At 40.1% G+C, this 14,938-nt stretch overlaps 1 protein-coding gene across 2 annotated transcripts in view; it reads right to left on the reverse strand.

Annotated features, from left to right (window-relative positions):
• LOC126191124 (CCR4-NOT transcription complex subunit 10) overlaps positions 1-14,938 on the reverse strand; it is a 162,813-nt gene that overhangs the window by 103,311 nt on the left and 44,564 nt on the right. For both annotated transcript variants that reach the window (XM_049931871.1, XM_049931872.1), the window contains exons 3-6: positions 12,569-12,747; positions 11,418-11,552; positions 10,759-10,865; positions 10,313-10,464 (exon numbers count right to left, since the gene is read on the reverse strand). In XM_049931871.1, the coding sequence (XP_049787828.1) occupies positions 10,313-10,464; positions 10,759-10,865; positions 11,418-11,552; positions 12,569-12,747 (573 nt within the window). The remainder of the gene's footprint in view (positions 1-10,312; positions 10,465-10,758; positions 10,866-11,417; positions 11,553-12,568; positions 12,748-14,938) is intronic.

Raw genomic sequence — 14,938 nt, forward strand, 5'->3', positions numbered from 1 at the left:
TTCATGTTCTACACAGCATTCGTAGACTGTTTGTGTCGTTTGACCTATATATGCAGAGCCACAGTCACAGGGAATTTTATAAACACCCGCCTTCCGCAATTGTAAATTGTCTTTAACAGATCCAACTAAGGTCCTGGTCTTTGTTGGTGGATGGAAGATGACATTAATATTATTCTTCCCCAACAATCTGCCACCTATTTTAGAAGACATGTTCCTGGAATATGGAAGGAATGTGGTTGATTTATAGTCATCATCAGTCTCCTCAGAGCGTTGCTTCTTGTTATTATAATTGTGCATGGCCTTCCGTATTTGACACGAAATATAGCCATTCTCTTTAAAAACCTCCTCTAGACACATTAACTCTTCATGAAGGCTATCAGCATCCGAAATTACATGCACCCTATGAATTAAAGTACTGAGAACACTGGCGGTTTGTGCGGGATGATGGCCCTGTGAGTGTGGCTCTGCATATATAGGTTAGACGACACAAAAAGTCCATGAACACTGTGTAGAACACTAAAGACACATGCGTCTGTGATAACCTTTAAAATCAGCAGTGGCAGAACATTGCATTTCCATGGGACATTCAATGGAATACACCAACATCAAAATTTTAGCACCGGTTTCCAGCTTCTGGGACTCTGTAACTAAAGAATCTGTGGAAATACGTCTTGCTGATAATTTAATGAATTGTGACAATGTCTTCTAAATTGATAAAAATTGGAATCCTATTATTAAAGTGATGCAGTCATAACGTAATTGACATGCTCTGTCGATACTTACAAGGGAGCCTCCCCATCGCTCCCTCCTCAGATTTAGTTATAAGTTGGCACAGTGGATAGGCCTTGAAAAACTGAACACAGATCAATCGAGAAAACAGGAAGAAGTTGTGTGGAACTATGAAAAAATAAGCAAAATATACAAACTGAGTAGTCCATATGCAAGATAGGCAACATCAAGGAGAGTCTGAGCCCACGAGCGTGGTTAGCGTGAGCAGCTGCAGAACGAGAGGTCCTTGGTTCAAATCTTCCCTCGAGTGAAAAGTTTACCCTCTTTATTTTCGCAATGTTATGATCTGTCCGTTCGTTCATTGACGTTTCTGTTCACTGTAATAAGTTTAGCGTCTATGTTTTGTGACAGCACTGCAAACGCATGCGATTAGTAGACGAAAGGACGTGCCTCTCCAATAGGAACCAAAACATTTGATCGCAAGGTCATAGGTCAACCGATTGCTCCACAGGATAACACGTCTGATATTTTCTATATGACACTGGTGACGGCATGTGCGTCACAAGACAGGAATATGTTGTCGACCCACCTAACTTGTACACTTGGCGAATGGGTAAAAGGATTCTTCTACCTTGCCCAATTTAGGTTTTCTTGTGGAAGTGATAATCACTCCCAAAAAAGTGATGAAAACATAAGAGTTTGTCACATAAACTAAAAATAAAAAATTAAACTTTTCAGTTGAGGGAAAACTTGAACCAAGGACCTCTTGTTCTGCAGCTGCTCACGCTAACCACAGGACCACGGCGCCCGTGAGCTCACATTCTCCTTGATGTTGTCTATGTTGCTCATGAACTACTCTGTTTGTATATTTTGTTTATTTTTTCATAGTTCCACACAACTTCTTGCTGTTTTCTCGATTGATCTGTGTTCAGTTTTTCAAGGCCTATCCACTGTGCCAACTTACAACTAAATCCGAGGGGGTGCGATGGGGAGGTTCCCTTGTTAGTGATTAGTTTGTTCTTACTTCACTACTGAGGGCAGCACACACAACTTGGCTGCCTAGGGCATGTCACCTCCTAACGCATGCACTGTAAATTGCCAGTACGATCTGGATGCGCGGAATTCACTATAAATACCATGACTGCATCAGGTCTGTTCAGACCTTCGTCTATCACCTGAGGATGGCCGGACGTCTCTGGGCCGAAATACTGTCGCAGAATATTGATGGGATCCAACTGCAGACCCAAAAATTACTGGAAGAAAAAAAATTATTATTTAAAAACATTAGCCAGAGGCTGAGTAAATATCCATTTGCTGAATCTCTTCAGAGAAGCTCACCTGGTTGTCAAACTTTTAACTTTGTGAAAACTTTGCTAGCCTGTGGAAAAATCCTTTGATGAGCTAAAATGCGTGCGCACGTGCGCTCACTCACACACACACACACACACACACACACACACACACACACACCACCACCACCACCACAACTGGCACCAGCAGCAGCAGCAGCAGGTGTGTGGGCTGGGAATTAGGAATGCAGGAGGGAGAGGTAAGTGCACAGTCTAGGAGTGCAACTCGCCATCCCTCACTCCCGAAATCCTCCAGGCCTCAGTCCCAGTTAACCCACTGTTCCCAAACCGTCTACCCAACAGTTTCCCCTTCCTCTGTTTTGCCATGCATCCCATTCCATCCTTCACATCACCTTCATTGTCTACTGCACCTCACTGACTCTAGTGTCTGTGAGTCACCTGAATAGCCCATGCACATGTCACTCCTCCCTCATGCATTGCTAGCCTACATTACATGCCTGCTGCCTCTCTGGTTAATCTGCTATTCTGATGAAGAATAAACAAAATATAGCTTTTGGATACAGATGCGCAAACGGTATTCCCCCCTCCCCCCCAAACTAGTAAGCTTTTCATTCTCTTTAGCGTGCACCTGTCAACGACTAAACACATCTCCTATCAGCTTAGTTTTTCATGCATCTCAACATTTATGATGTCATATATACTGAACAATTTGTTGTACAATGATATATTTTTGCAGGTTCATTCAGTGGTATATGTGAATATTGTCTGTAAAATATATTGCAGATATAGCTATTAGTAAAGAAGTAATAAATTTAAATTTCATGCCTGATGCTACTTATTTTTATGTTACAAAAATAAGTAGCAAGATTTTTAAAATTTTTTCACCTTCTTAACATTATTATATGTATAACACCCACAATATATTCTTATGTAATACACATAGGCAAGTCTTAATAGTTCATGTGGTAACAGCAATTCCTCAGGAGATCACTAGCCATGAGTTTTTCTCATCTTCCATAGTGCCCGCCTTAGTTCAATTTCCTCAATCACCCCAGTACCCAGATGGCAGCGAGCGACACACTGGACTGGACATTTTGTAGCTTGTGTTCTCAGCCATTTACACATAGGTATGTCAGCTTCCGGTAAATTTGACCTTCAGTTATAATCTTCTTTATTTTGTTTATTGATGACTCCAAAACATGTTTAAAATAATTTTATTAAGCAATATAGGAAAAGACAGATTGCTAATTACAGATGCCAATTTAAGTTGCAGACAGACCAGCTAACATTCTGGTCTGAGCTGCTGAAGCTGGTGGTCACGTGTGCATCAGATGTGCTTGCTTCTGTAAATGAATGGTGTCTATTTCTCTTTTTGTTGTTCTAACAAAAGCTGTGGCCAAAAGCTTATGTGTAAGTGTCTTAACTGTTCCTGTATGCAATTCAAAGTGCCATCCTTATGGTAAGGAGTAATTTATCTTTTCCTACATTGTTAGTATTCCAACCTGCAGTTTCCATTGTTAAATAATTTTATTCGGTATATTCTTATACATTAATTTCATTATTTTTCATCATTAACTTTATTTATTCATTTTCTTCAGCCATGGCAGGACCCAATATTTGCCTGAGTAGCATTTATGGAGAACATCATCTGTTGCTTGACATAAGCCCACAGGAACATATTTCATTTGGTCAAGTGACAGACTGTTCATCATGATTCTAACACAGGTCAGTCTTGTTTTTTTCCATTGCTCCATATTACACGGGACTGTCCCCATCTCTTTTTTTATTTTAGTTACCACTTCTCTGTTTTTAGTAAAGGATTAGTTCCTGAAACTTAATTTCATTCCTTCACTTTTACAGCCTGAACATTCATCACTGATGATTGTTTTACCCATTGAAGAAGGCTGAGAACATTGGCTAGCCCTGCAATCTGTTACTCTGTGGCATTTTGTAATAGCTCTTCATACCACATGACATAGCATTGTAAGTAAATCATCTTTTAGTATGAAACTGCAATTCTTATTCATTATAAATGCACGGACCCATTCACTGCGGGGCATACGAGATCCACACCTAATTTACTAACATGCATAATATTTTCCTCCTTATTTCAGTCTATTCACTCAGTACTTCGAAAATATCTCAGATAACTTAATTTCCCCATTGTCAGAGTATTAATTTATAAAAATTTCTGTACAGATACGCACCAGAAGATGCAACTTAATAGTTGAGAAACCATTAGAGTCTCTAATCAACTACAATAAAAACATCTATTGCGGACTATTGGACTTTTCATTCAGTTTTCTAATGCAGCACCTATACGTACACACCTATGTTGCATTATGTGAGATGCAGAATTTATGACTACCGGTACATCACATAACGGGTGTTGAGCATAACAAACATCAAGCCCTGCAGTAGGCTGGAGGCACCACAAAAGTTCTAATGTGAACAAAGAGGAATTAAAAATATTTCATACAGTGAGATCAAATATTTCCTAAAATCATCATAATGCTACATCTTTTCTCATAAAGAGTAAGAGTGCAGTTTTTTTGATAAGATATGGAAACATTATAATCAATTTAGAAGGACAATTGCCATTAATTTCATCCTGCTTATAACTAAAGGGAAAGGGAATCATATGACTGTCTACTGAAATAAAAATGAAGATACATAATACACTCCTGGAAATTGAAATAAGAACACCGTGAATTCATTGTCCCAGGAAGGGGAAACTTTATTGACACATTCCTGGGGTCAGATACATCACATGATCACACTGACAGAACCACAGGCACATAGACACAGGCAACAGAGCATGCACAATGTCGGCACTAGTACAGTGTATATCCACCTTTCGCAGCAAAGCAGGCTGCTATTCTCCCATGGAGACGATCGTAGAGATGCTGGATGTAGTCCTGTGGAACGGCTTGCCATGCCATTTCCACCTGGCGCCTCAGTTGGACCAGCGTTCGTGCTGGACGTGCAGACCGCGTGAGACGACGCTTCATCCAGTCCCAAACATGCTCAATGGGGGACAGATCCGGAGATCTTGCTGGCCAGGGTAGTTGGCTTACACCTTCTAGAGCACGTTGGGTGGCACGGGATACATGCGGACGTGCATTGTCCTGTTGGAACAGCAAGTTCCCTTGCCGGTCTAGGAATGGTAGAACGATGGGTTCGATGACGGTTTGGATGTACCGTGCACTATTCAGTGTCCCCTCGACGATCACCAGTGGTGTACGGCCAGTGTAGGAGATCGCTCCCCACACCATGATGCCGGGTGTTGGCCCTGTGTGCCTCGGTCGTATGCAGTCCTGATTGTGGCGCTCACCTGCACGGCGCCAAACACGCATACGACCATCATTGGCACCAAGGCAGAAGCGACTCTCATCGCTGAAGACGACACGTCTCCATTCGTCCCTCCATTCACGCCTGTCGCGACACCACTGGAGGCGGGCTGCACGATGTTGGGGCGTGAGCGGAAGACGGCCTAACGGTGTGCGGGACCGTAGCCCAGCTTCATGGAGACGGTTGCGAATGGTCCTCGCCGATACCCCAGGAGCAACAGTGTCCCTAATTTGCTGGGAAGTGGCGGTGCGGTCCCCTACGGCACTGTGTAGGATCCTACGGTCTTGGCGTGCATCCGTGCGTCGCTGCGGTCCGGTCCCAGGTCGACGGGCACGTGCACCTTCCGCCGACCACTGGCGACAACATCGATGTGCTGTGGAGACCTCACGCCCCACGTGTTGAGCAATTCGGCGGTACGTCCACCTGGCCTCCCGCATGCCCACTATACGCCCTCGCTCAAAGTCCGTCAACTGCACATACGGTTCACGTCCACGCTGTCGCGGCATGCTACCAGTGTTAAAGACTGCGATGGAGCTCCGTATGCCACGGCAAACTGGCTGACACTGACGGCGGCGGTGCACAAATGCTGCTCAGCTAGCGCCATTCGACGGCCAACACCGCGGTTCCTGGTGTGTCCACTGTGCTGTGCGTGTGATCATTGCTTGTACAGCCCTCTCACAGTGTCCGGAGCAAGTATGGTGGGTCTGACACACCGGTGTCAATGTGTTCTTTTTTCCATTTCCAGGAGTGTAATAGCATGTGAAGCTAAAATATAAAAAAAATCAGTATAAAGATACTGTATCTAACATAAATGTGTAATATCTAGCACAGTAGTGGAGGGGAGCCTGGTATACATGCTAGCGTGAGATGACAAAACTGGCGAATAAGCCATACTACTAGCACGAAGCATGGCAAAAATCAAGCCTTGTAGTAGGTTGGAAGCAATAAAGCAGGTACCAATATGAACAAACACCTAGAATATCCAAAAATAAGTGTCCAACAATAATATAACATTAACATTTCACACAGTAGTGGGCTGGAACCAATGTGCGTATCTTGTCAGAAAAATCTAATACGAATTACGCACAACAATTACCAATGTAAAATGTTGGATACATAAGGCAAGCGTCACGTCTCAATGAGAAACTTGAAACTTTCAGCACAGGACAGGAGCATATAGAGCAGGGCCGGCCAAACGCTGCACAGTGTGCAGATGTGCAGAAGTGCTGCACATGTGCGCACGTGTGCGACAGCGACATCTGTTATTAGACGTGTGTCCTAAATGAACGGCGTCGGCTCCTCTTCCCTGTTTATGTGGTACAAGCAAGAGCGCAACATACCCAGTCTTGTTTACCCCTGGTTACCGTAACCTTAACAGAGAAGAACTGAGAAATGGCAGGTACTGTGGAAAAGCAAAGGATGGCAGATCTATGCTCTCGGTCGTTTCAATCAAGCATCAGTGATGAAAATCTCCCGCAGTTACTTGTGTTTGTCAATGAGCCGTGCTTCTGTGCCCGATATTAACTACATCATTTCGCATGACCAATGATAAACGTATTAGGATTTATTCCTTTCATAATTAAAAATTTGTGTTTACTAACTGTGCATTATTGCCTCATTCTGCTCCATGTTACATTATTATCAGGAAAATTGGTCATTAAACCGATTGTTGTATAGATACACTTAAGGTTTTTTTTTTTTTTTTTTTTTTTTTTTTTTATGTGTGAAGGGCTACACTCAGCTGAAGTCGATAAAACATAACATTCATCTAATTGTCGATTATTCCGCAGATTTCAGACGGAACTGATGAAAGATATAGCAATAATGGTATTGAAATAGCAGGTGATCATCGAGAGGTCTGCAGTTGTCATTCTGTTCAGAGGTCAGCGAGACAGAAATTATGTGGGTGTAATTAAACCAATGCAATGTTATTTGAAATCATGACTAAGGTTCGTTGGATGTCGCTCCTTCTTAAATACTAGATCAAAAACATTACGCGTATTTACGTGCTGTCAGTCAAGCTGCCTTAATAAAAACCCACGGTTGTTAACTGTATTACTTGTCTTACTGGGTTAAACTGTTAACATAAAAGTAGACGCCTCAAGGAGTAGACTGTGACAGTATTTTAATTGTTTAATATGCGAAATACCTTCCCATGGTTGGCTTGCAAGCTGTGGAAAGAGCACTAGAATGTGCCGGTACAGAGTATCTCAGCAAGTGGATAAAGTGACATCTGTGCGTAGAAACATGCACTACATGAACACTGACGGCTGCGGCGTGCACGCTGTGACCCGGAAGTTGCACATGTGCAGGAGCACCGCACGTGTGCAGAATTTCTGGCCGGCCCTGACATAGAGGAACTATCGCTCGAGTTTAAGAGAATAGTTGACCATACACTGGATAGATATATACAGAGTAGAACAGTTTCTAATGGCAGGGATTCTCCATCGTATACAGTCACTGTAAAAAAAATTTCAAAGAAACAGAGACTACTGCATAATAGGCGTAAAACAAATCATAAGACTACAGATAGTGGGATGCAGAATGACATGTGTTTGGTTGTCAAGAGGGCATGAGTGAAGCCTTCAATAATTACGCTATCAAAATACTGTCAAATGAGCTTCCAAAAAAACAAAAGAAATTCTTGTTGTGTGTAAAGGCTGTTAGTGGCACCAAAGTTAGTGTCCAGTCACTTGTGAATGGGACATGAACTGAAATTGAGGGTAGAAAGCAAAAGCTGAAATATTAATCCTGTTTTCAAATGTTCCTTTACAAAGAATAAACCCAGGAGAACTGACCAAATTTAACCCTCACACCACCGAAAAGATGAGTGAAATAGCGTTAGTGTCAGGGGTGTTGACAAACTGCTGGAATCATTAAAATTAAATAAAGTTCCAGGGTCTGATGGATTCCCTATCAGATGCTATATTGAATTTGCATCTGAGTTAGCCCCTCTTCTAACTATAATCTGTCACAGATTCCCCAAACCAAAAACCGTGCCCATTAGTTGGAAGAAGGGTCAGGTCACACCCATTTACAGGAAGAGTAGTAGAAGTGATCCATAAAATCTACTATCCAGTATTCTTGGCATTGATTTATTGTTGAAATAAACATATTCTGGGCTCAAACACAATGAAATACCTCAAACAGAATGACCTCTTACACCCCAATCAGCACCGATTCTGAAAACATCGATCATGCAAAACCCAACTCGCACTATTCTCATAGGACATATTGAAAGCTCTGGACAATGCAGTCAGGTAGATGCAGCATTTCTTGATTTTCGAAAAGCATTTGGCTGAGTACCACATCCACTTATTGCCAAAAGTATGATCATATTGTGTATAAAGAGAAATTTGTGACTGGAATGAGGACTTTTTGGCAGGGAAGACACAGCATATTATCTTGGACAGAGTATCATCATCAGCTGTAGAAGTAACTTCGGGTGTGTTCCCAGAGAAGTATGTTGGGACCCTTGCTGTTCATGTTGTATATTAATGACCTTGCGGACAATATTAATAGTAACTCTGGATAACTTCAGACTTTTTGCAGATCATACAGTTATCTATAACAAACTATAGTCTGAAAGAAGCTGCATAAATATTCATTGAGATCTTGATCAGATCTCAGAGTGGCGCTAAGAAATGTAAAACTGTGCACTCCACAAAATGAAAAAAAAAAAAAAATTAAGTATCCTATGACCATAACATCAATGGTCACAGCTCAAAAAGGTCAACTCATACAAATACCTGGGTGTAACACTTTGTAGGGATACGAATTGGAATGATCACATACACTCAGTCGAGGGAAAAGCAGGTGGCAGACTCCATTTACTGGTTGGATACTGGGAAAATGTGGTCATTCTACAAAGGAGATTTCCTTACAAATCACTTGTGTGACCCACTCTATAATATTGTTCAAGGGTGTGGGACCCATACCAAATAGGACTAACGGGGGATACTGAATATATACAGAGAAGGGCAACACGAATGGTCACAGGTTTGTTTGATCTGTGGGGAAGTATCACAGAGATGCTGAAGAAGCTGAACTGGCAGACTCTTGAATATAGACAGAAACTATCCCAAGAAAGTCTAGTTATAACCTACTTATAAAGTTCATACATTTAGACAATATTGTCTATGGAGTGTAGCAATATGGTGCAATATTTAGGTTAAAATCAATGGTTGAGAGTGCAATAATATTTGTTTATTTACCAGCTTCAGCTTATGTTAAAGAATTTTTGGCCCCCTGTGGCTGGTGCTGGTGGTCCCTCGGTTTTCTCCTGATACCACGATCGTACACTGTGTACAACCATGGCATCACGAGAAAACTGAGGAGCTGCCAGCTCCAGCCATAGGTTGCCAAAAATTCTGAAGATGGCTTCAACATGACCTGAAAGTGTTGCGATCTCAACTGTTGATTTTTAACCTAATTATGAAGTTTTAAGGACCAGCTTTAAATGATGACTTTAGGAATATACTACACCACCAACATAAATCACTCACATACAGATTGTGAGGATACAATCAGACTAATTACAGCATGCAAAGAGGCATTTAAGCAATCATTCTTCCCACACTCCATACACGAATGGAATGGGAAGAAATCCTAGTAACTGGCATAACGAGAGTACCCTCTGCCATGCACTTATCTTGGTTTGCAGAGTATAGAGTATAGATGCAGATGTAAAAGTGAAAAATATGAACAAATGGCAATTACCACTATGTCATATAACAAGTATTATACATTCACCAATCACTAGTATGAGTAACACACACATCTTTCTTCATAAAAAGAAGAGCACAATATTCACAGGAATTAACTTAGTTTTGTTACTATTAGTAATACTCAGTAATCAGAACAACGAATAAGGATATAACAAAGATCAAATTTAAATTGAAAATACAGAATGCAGTACAAACCAGGTTCTGGTTTCGACAGGCTATTCAAGGCATTTTCATTTTCCTGGAAAGCTTTCTGCATGTAAAAGCAGGCAAGATTTGGTTTGCCCATATAATGATGAATGCATCCATTGTTGTTATAAAACAACACTGAAGTAGATTCACCACAATCCCTGCAACAAAAGTTTTATTTTGTGAAGCTCGTTAATTGAAGTATACTCAAACAGTAATTTCAGGCAAAACAAGTTGTCCATACAACTATTTGACAGGATTTATACCACAACTCCTGAACTAACAGGAGGAGTAACAGTAAGCTCGAGAAAAACTGACAAGTAGTAAACAACTGTTGAGGTAGAGATTCTATTTCACTATACTATACCTACCAGCTACATGAAAATAAGACTGATATTTAGTACTCTGAACTCTAAGGTAACAGTTTATATTCACTAAAAGAGTAACACACTTACTTAAATGCTAGTGTGTTCTGTGGGACAGAGCTTAAGGCTTTTATAGCTTTTCTGTAATTTCCTCTCAGATATTCCAGATTCCCTTTCAGAAAAGCAGTTGCCATTGTCTGAAACGTGCAAAAAAAAGTATTACAAAACTTTATCTAAACTACCTTAAACTTTATCACCCTTACAAGAATTATTCGGAATTCTACTTTGTTTTATTCTAGACGCTTTTTAAATTCTTTTCTTGTGGTCTGAAAATTACATAAGCAAAAAAAGAAGATTAGAACCAAATTTGAGCACAGCTCCATCCACGTTACAATGTTTATTTCCTTCTTCTAGGCTATCTCTAGTAGACTCTGACTGAACCACTTATTTCATATGGAGCACATTTCAATTTATTTTTTCCACCCTGTTTTGTTTCCTAAAACTAAAATTAGTATGTCTTATTACACAATACGTTAAGTAACTCCCTAAGTCAGAAGTATATCCATTAAAATTTTGTTCTGGGATTTTCTTAAAAGTCAGAAATGGTAACAGATCTAAAGATTAATTGAACACTGATCATAATAATCATTCACGGCCAATTACATTAAGAAGACTAGTGTTAATGTAATTTTGACAACTACACAAAAATATGTAGCAGTCTACAATATAAATATTTTCATGATGCTCACCCTTCCTCCAGATGTAACTAAGTTCTTAATTTCCCTTTTGCATGCTTTCAAAGTGTGAGTGAGAAGGAAACAACGAGCTCTGTACTGTAATAATTTCAAATGGAATGCATCTGTAGCTGCATCAACTGAAACAGTCTGTAAAGTGCAGAATTTTATTATAAGTTACCTAATTATGTAACATTTCAGTAAGAGCAAATGTTTATGTTAATAACACTTGAGTCTTTATAGAAAAGAGCAAAAGAGGAGATATATTTCATAGTCAACTTACAAATCTGGCTGACAACTTTTGTTCATATTATTAAAAAGGACATGCAATAAACTATGTTTAGAAAGCAACTAGAGCAGTATTAGAAAAAGAAGTGAAGCATTTACTTAACAACAATGAAAACTGGAGAGGTGGCAGAGACATAATGCAAAGAATAGCATTTCTCTGTTTTCAGTGTTTTTAACAGTCAAATATTTTTTTTAACCCTTTGCCAAAAGAATAGAGAATTTGAAGCCTACAGATCACATGAGCAGTCTGACAAGCCAGTCACTTCTGAATTAGATATACTTTTCTAATGGTGGAGATACAGTACATGATGCAGGGTACCTGTGAGCTTTTTAAAATGAGACCATCCAAATTGTTACGTGATAAACAGTCACGATCAAGCATCTCGCAGTGCCTCATAATAGAGAAAATAACATTGTCATGAGAGGAGATATGTAATAAATATTAGGCTTAACATCATGTCAACACCAAGGTCATTACAGATAAAGCAAAAGCTCAGACTGGCGAAAGACATCACCTGTCCTCTTTAGAGCAAGCATCCCAGCATTTGCCTTAAATAATTTAGGGAAAGTATGAAAAACCTAAATGTTGAACTATTGTCCTCTCAAATGCCACTCCATTTGGTACATAGTGAATGGTAGAAGAGTAATCTGGAGGTGCGGGAATGATTTTTGGATGCGAAGCTTTCATCCAAACAAAGGAACTATTTAAAAGTAATAAAAGCTAGCGAATGAACTAAATTTTTCAATTTGCGAATCTGTCCACCCTCCTCCAGTTGTTCCTAATTTAATGGCTCATAAGAAATTATTAATGTTCAGTTATGAGTTGCATTTCATACAATAAAACTCAGAACTTTTTTTTTACTTTACTTAAGACAAACCTTTTTCTCTTTGTGTTCCTTTTCTAAAGGTTTAATCTCCTTTTCAGAAGATATTACAGTGTCTGTTGAAACAAACTGGTTTTCAATGTATGCAATCAGGGTCAAAGCTTTCTCTGGCTGATATGTGCATAAGTGCAGCTCAACAACAAGAAGACACACACGATGGGCAAGACTTTCTTCTGAAAATGGTACAAAAATACAACATTGCTACAGTGAACAACATATTTTTATTCCATTATAACTAATAAATTACCTCAATAAAACATTTTAGTATGAGTAAATAACATAACAGCACAAAAAAAGTTTCCATAACTTTTTTGGAGTTGTTGGGTTTATCCTCATTCAGCATCATGAACAAATATATACTCACAGGAAACAACAAATAACACAAAAAAATACCACTGAAATAATAGAACTATCACATGTAGCACTACCTCAATTGAATCAGGGTCTTACAGCATGTTAACCACTGTCTTTCAGGAGGAATAATTCATGGACTTACCTGAAATTATTAAAAGAAACCATAGAAGTCAGGGAGCTTACATTAGGATAGGAATTGTGGTGCTCTCAAACGCAAGTCCATTATCCTAAGTAGCCTCCATCTACAGCTGCTAATGTAAACAGGATTCTATTTGCATTTCTTGAATATGATCTATGAATACTTCTTTAATGTCCCCCCCTCCCCACCCACACCCCCAAAAGAATTGTGTACCACTCTTTGTCTCAGCTAATTCAAACATGACCCAAACAGCCAAAGAACATAATTTAATTCTAAATGTCCCATTCATTAAGGTTAGTTTGTTCATTTTATCACACAATTTGTAGATTTTGCAAACTTATTCAGAGCATTTTCATATCTCCTATTGCAATATGATCCTTGTATGTAGTTGTTGATATACAGCAGATACACTGAGAAGGTTGTGCATGCTTCACAGATACAGACATGACCATGTATCTCATCTTCAGTATCTGAAAATATACCTTCCTTCAACTGATGCTCCTTGTGATTCACCACTGTGCGTGAGCTGTCACATTTTTAAGAAGAAATTTTATTTTTTGAAACAAAGATGAGAGTAATATATAATTACTGAGGTTGTTCAGCTGCAAATAAGACTATTTTCCAAAGTAAGAGCAATATCGTTCACATGTGTGTGTGAGGCAGTTTGTTGTGTGTCACTGCCAGCTACTCGTCTTCCCATCAATGCATGACTCTGTGCCTGAACAACAAGGCAAATAGCATGCAGGGGGATGACACATTGAACAAACTGAGGGTTGCAACATGCCTCTCTGGCTACTACATCACCATTTCATTCCCCTTAATACCCGTATGCCCTAGCACCCAGCAGAAAGACACCTTGTTCCATAGCCTTTGCAAGAGGAGAAGGACATCCTGGATATCCTGGACTACTACTTCTCCTTTGTATAAGCGTTGTAGAAACTGAGGAGAACTCAGGGAGTTTGAACAAAGAAGGAATTTAGCAGGTGCAGCAAATCATATCTGCTTCAGCGCCCTCAGTATCATGCATAATTTGACATGAAACACAGTGGACTCTGTAGGTAACTGACCCTTGAAGACACAATCACGGAAAACAACACAACAGCCAATGGAGACACCTGTTCAGACCCACCCATGCATACAGCTACATAATTGTGGAGCTAAATTAAAATGTTGGAAAAATCATATTAAAATCATAAGAAGGACTACAACTTCTCCTGTACTGCACTAAATCTAAAATTACTCTGGGCCTATGCAGTAACCTGGGTGGCAGTTGGTTACAACCCTGGATTTGGCCTGTACTTGACCACACCAATGGATTCCAACTTGTGCTTCACATAGTTTCCGAACATCCTCATTGCTCATCAACTACTGGAAAAAATGCGTTCCATAACAGGATGAGTAACAGTATGGTACAGAAGTGAATTTGAAGCCGCACGGATCTTATGTGCTTGATGCACCATGAGGAACTGTCACTGGATGATAAGTGGCCGTTCTCCAGACTCAGCACAGATACTTGGTACAAGACTGGTCATATAAGCACCTATAGCTGGCCTGTTCCCCTCATGGCAGATAGCATCAATGATCTTCAGGTAAGGTGTCACTCATCTATGTATTGTGGGTCCACAGTCCAGCAGCGATGTCACAAAAGTGCTATAAAACTGGAGCAGACACAGCCTGTTTGCTTCCCAAGACATGTAGCTAAGGCACTTTAAGATATTCAGTGCCTTCTGGGCCCTTGCCTTCAGATTCTTTAGGTGCGGTAGCCACAACAGTTCGGAATAAAAAATGAGGCTCCAAAAACCTCAGACAGCTTTTACAAGGTAGAATTGTGTCCTTCATGTGCAATCAGATACAACAAGAACAGTTAAAAT

Source organism: Schistocerca cancellata, chromosome 6, assembly GCF_023864275.1.
Source record: "Schistocerca cancellata isolate TAMUIC-IGC-003103 chromosome 6, iqSchCanc2.1, whole genome shotgun sequence".
Classification (NCBI taxonomy): Eukaryota; Metazoa; Arthropoda; class Insecta; order Orthoptera; family Acrididae; genus Schistocerca; species Schistocerca cancellata.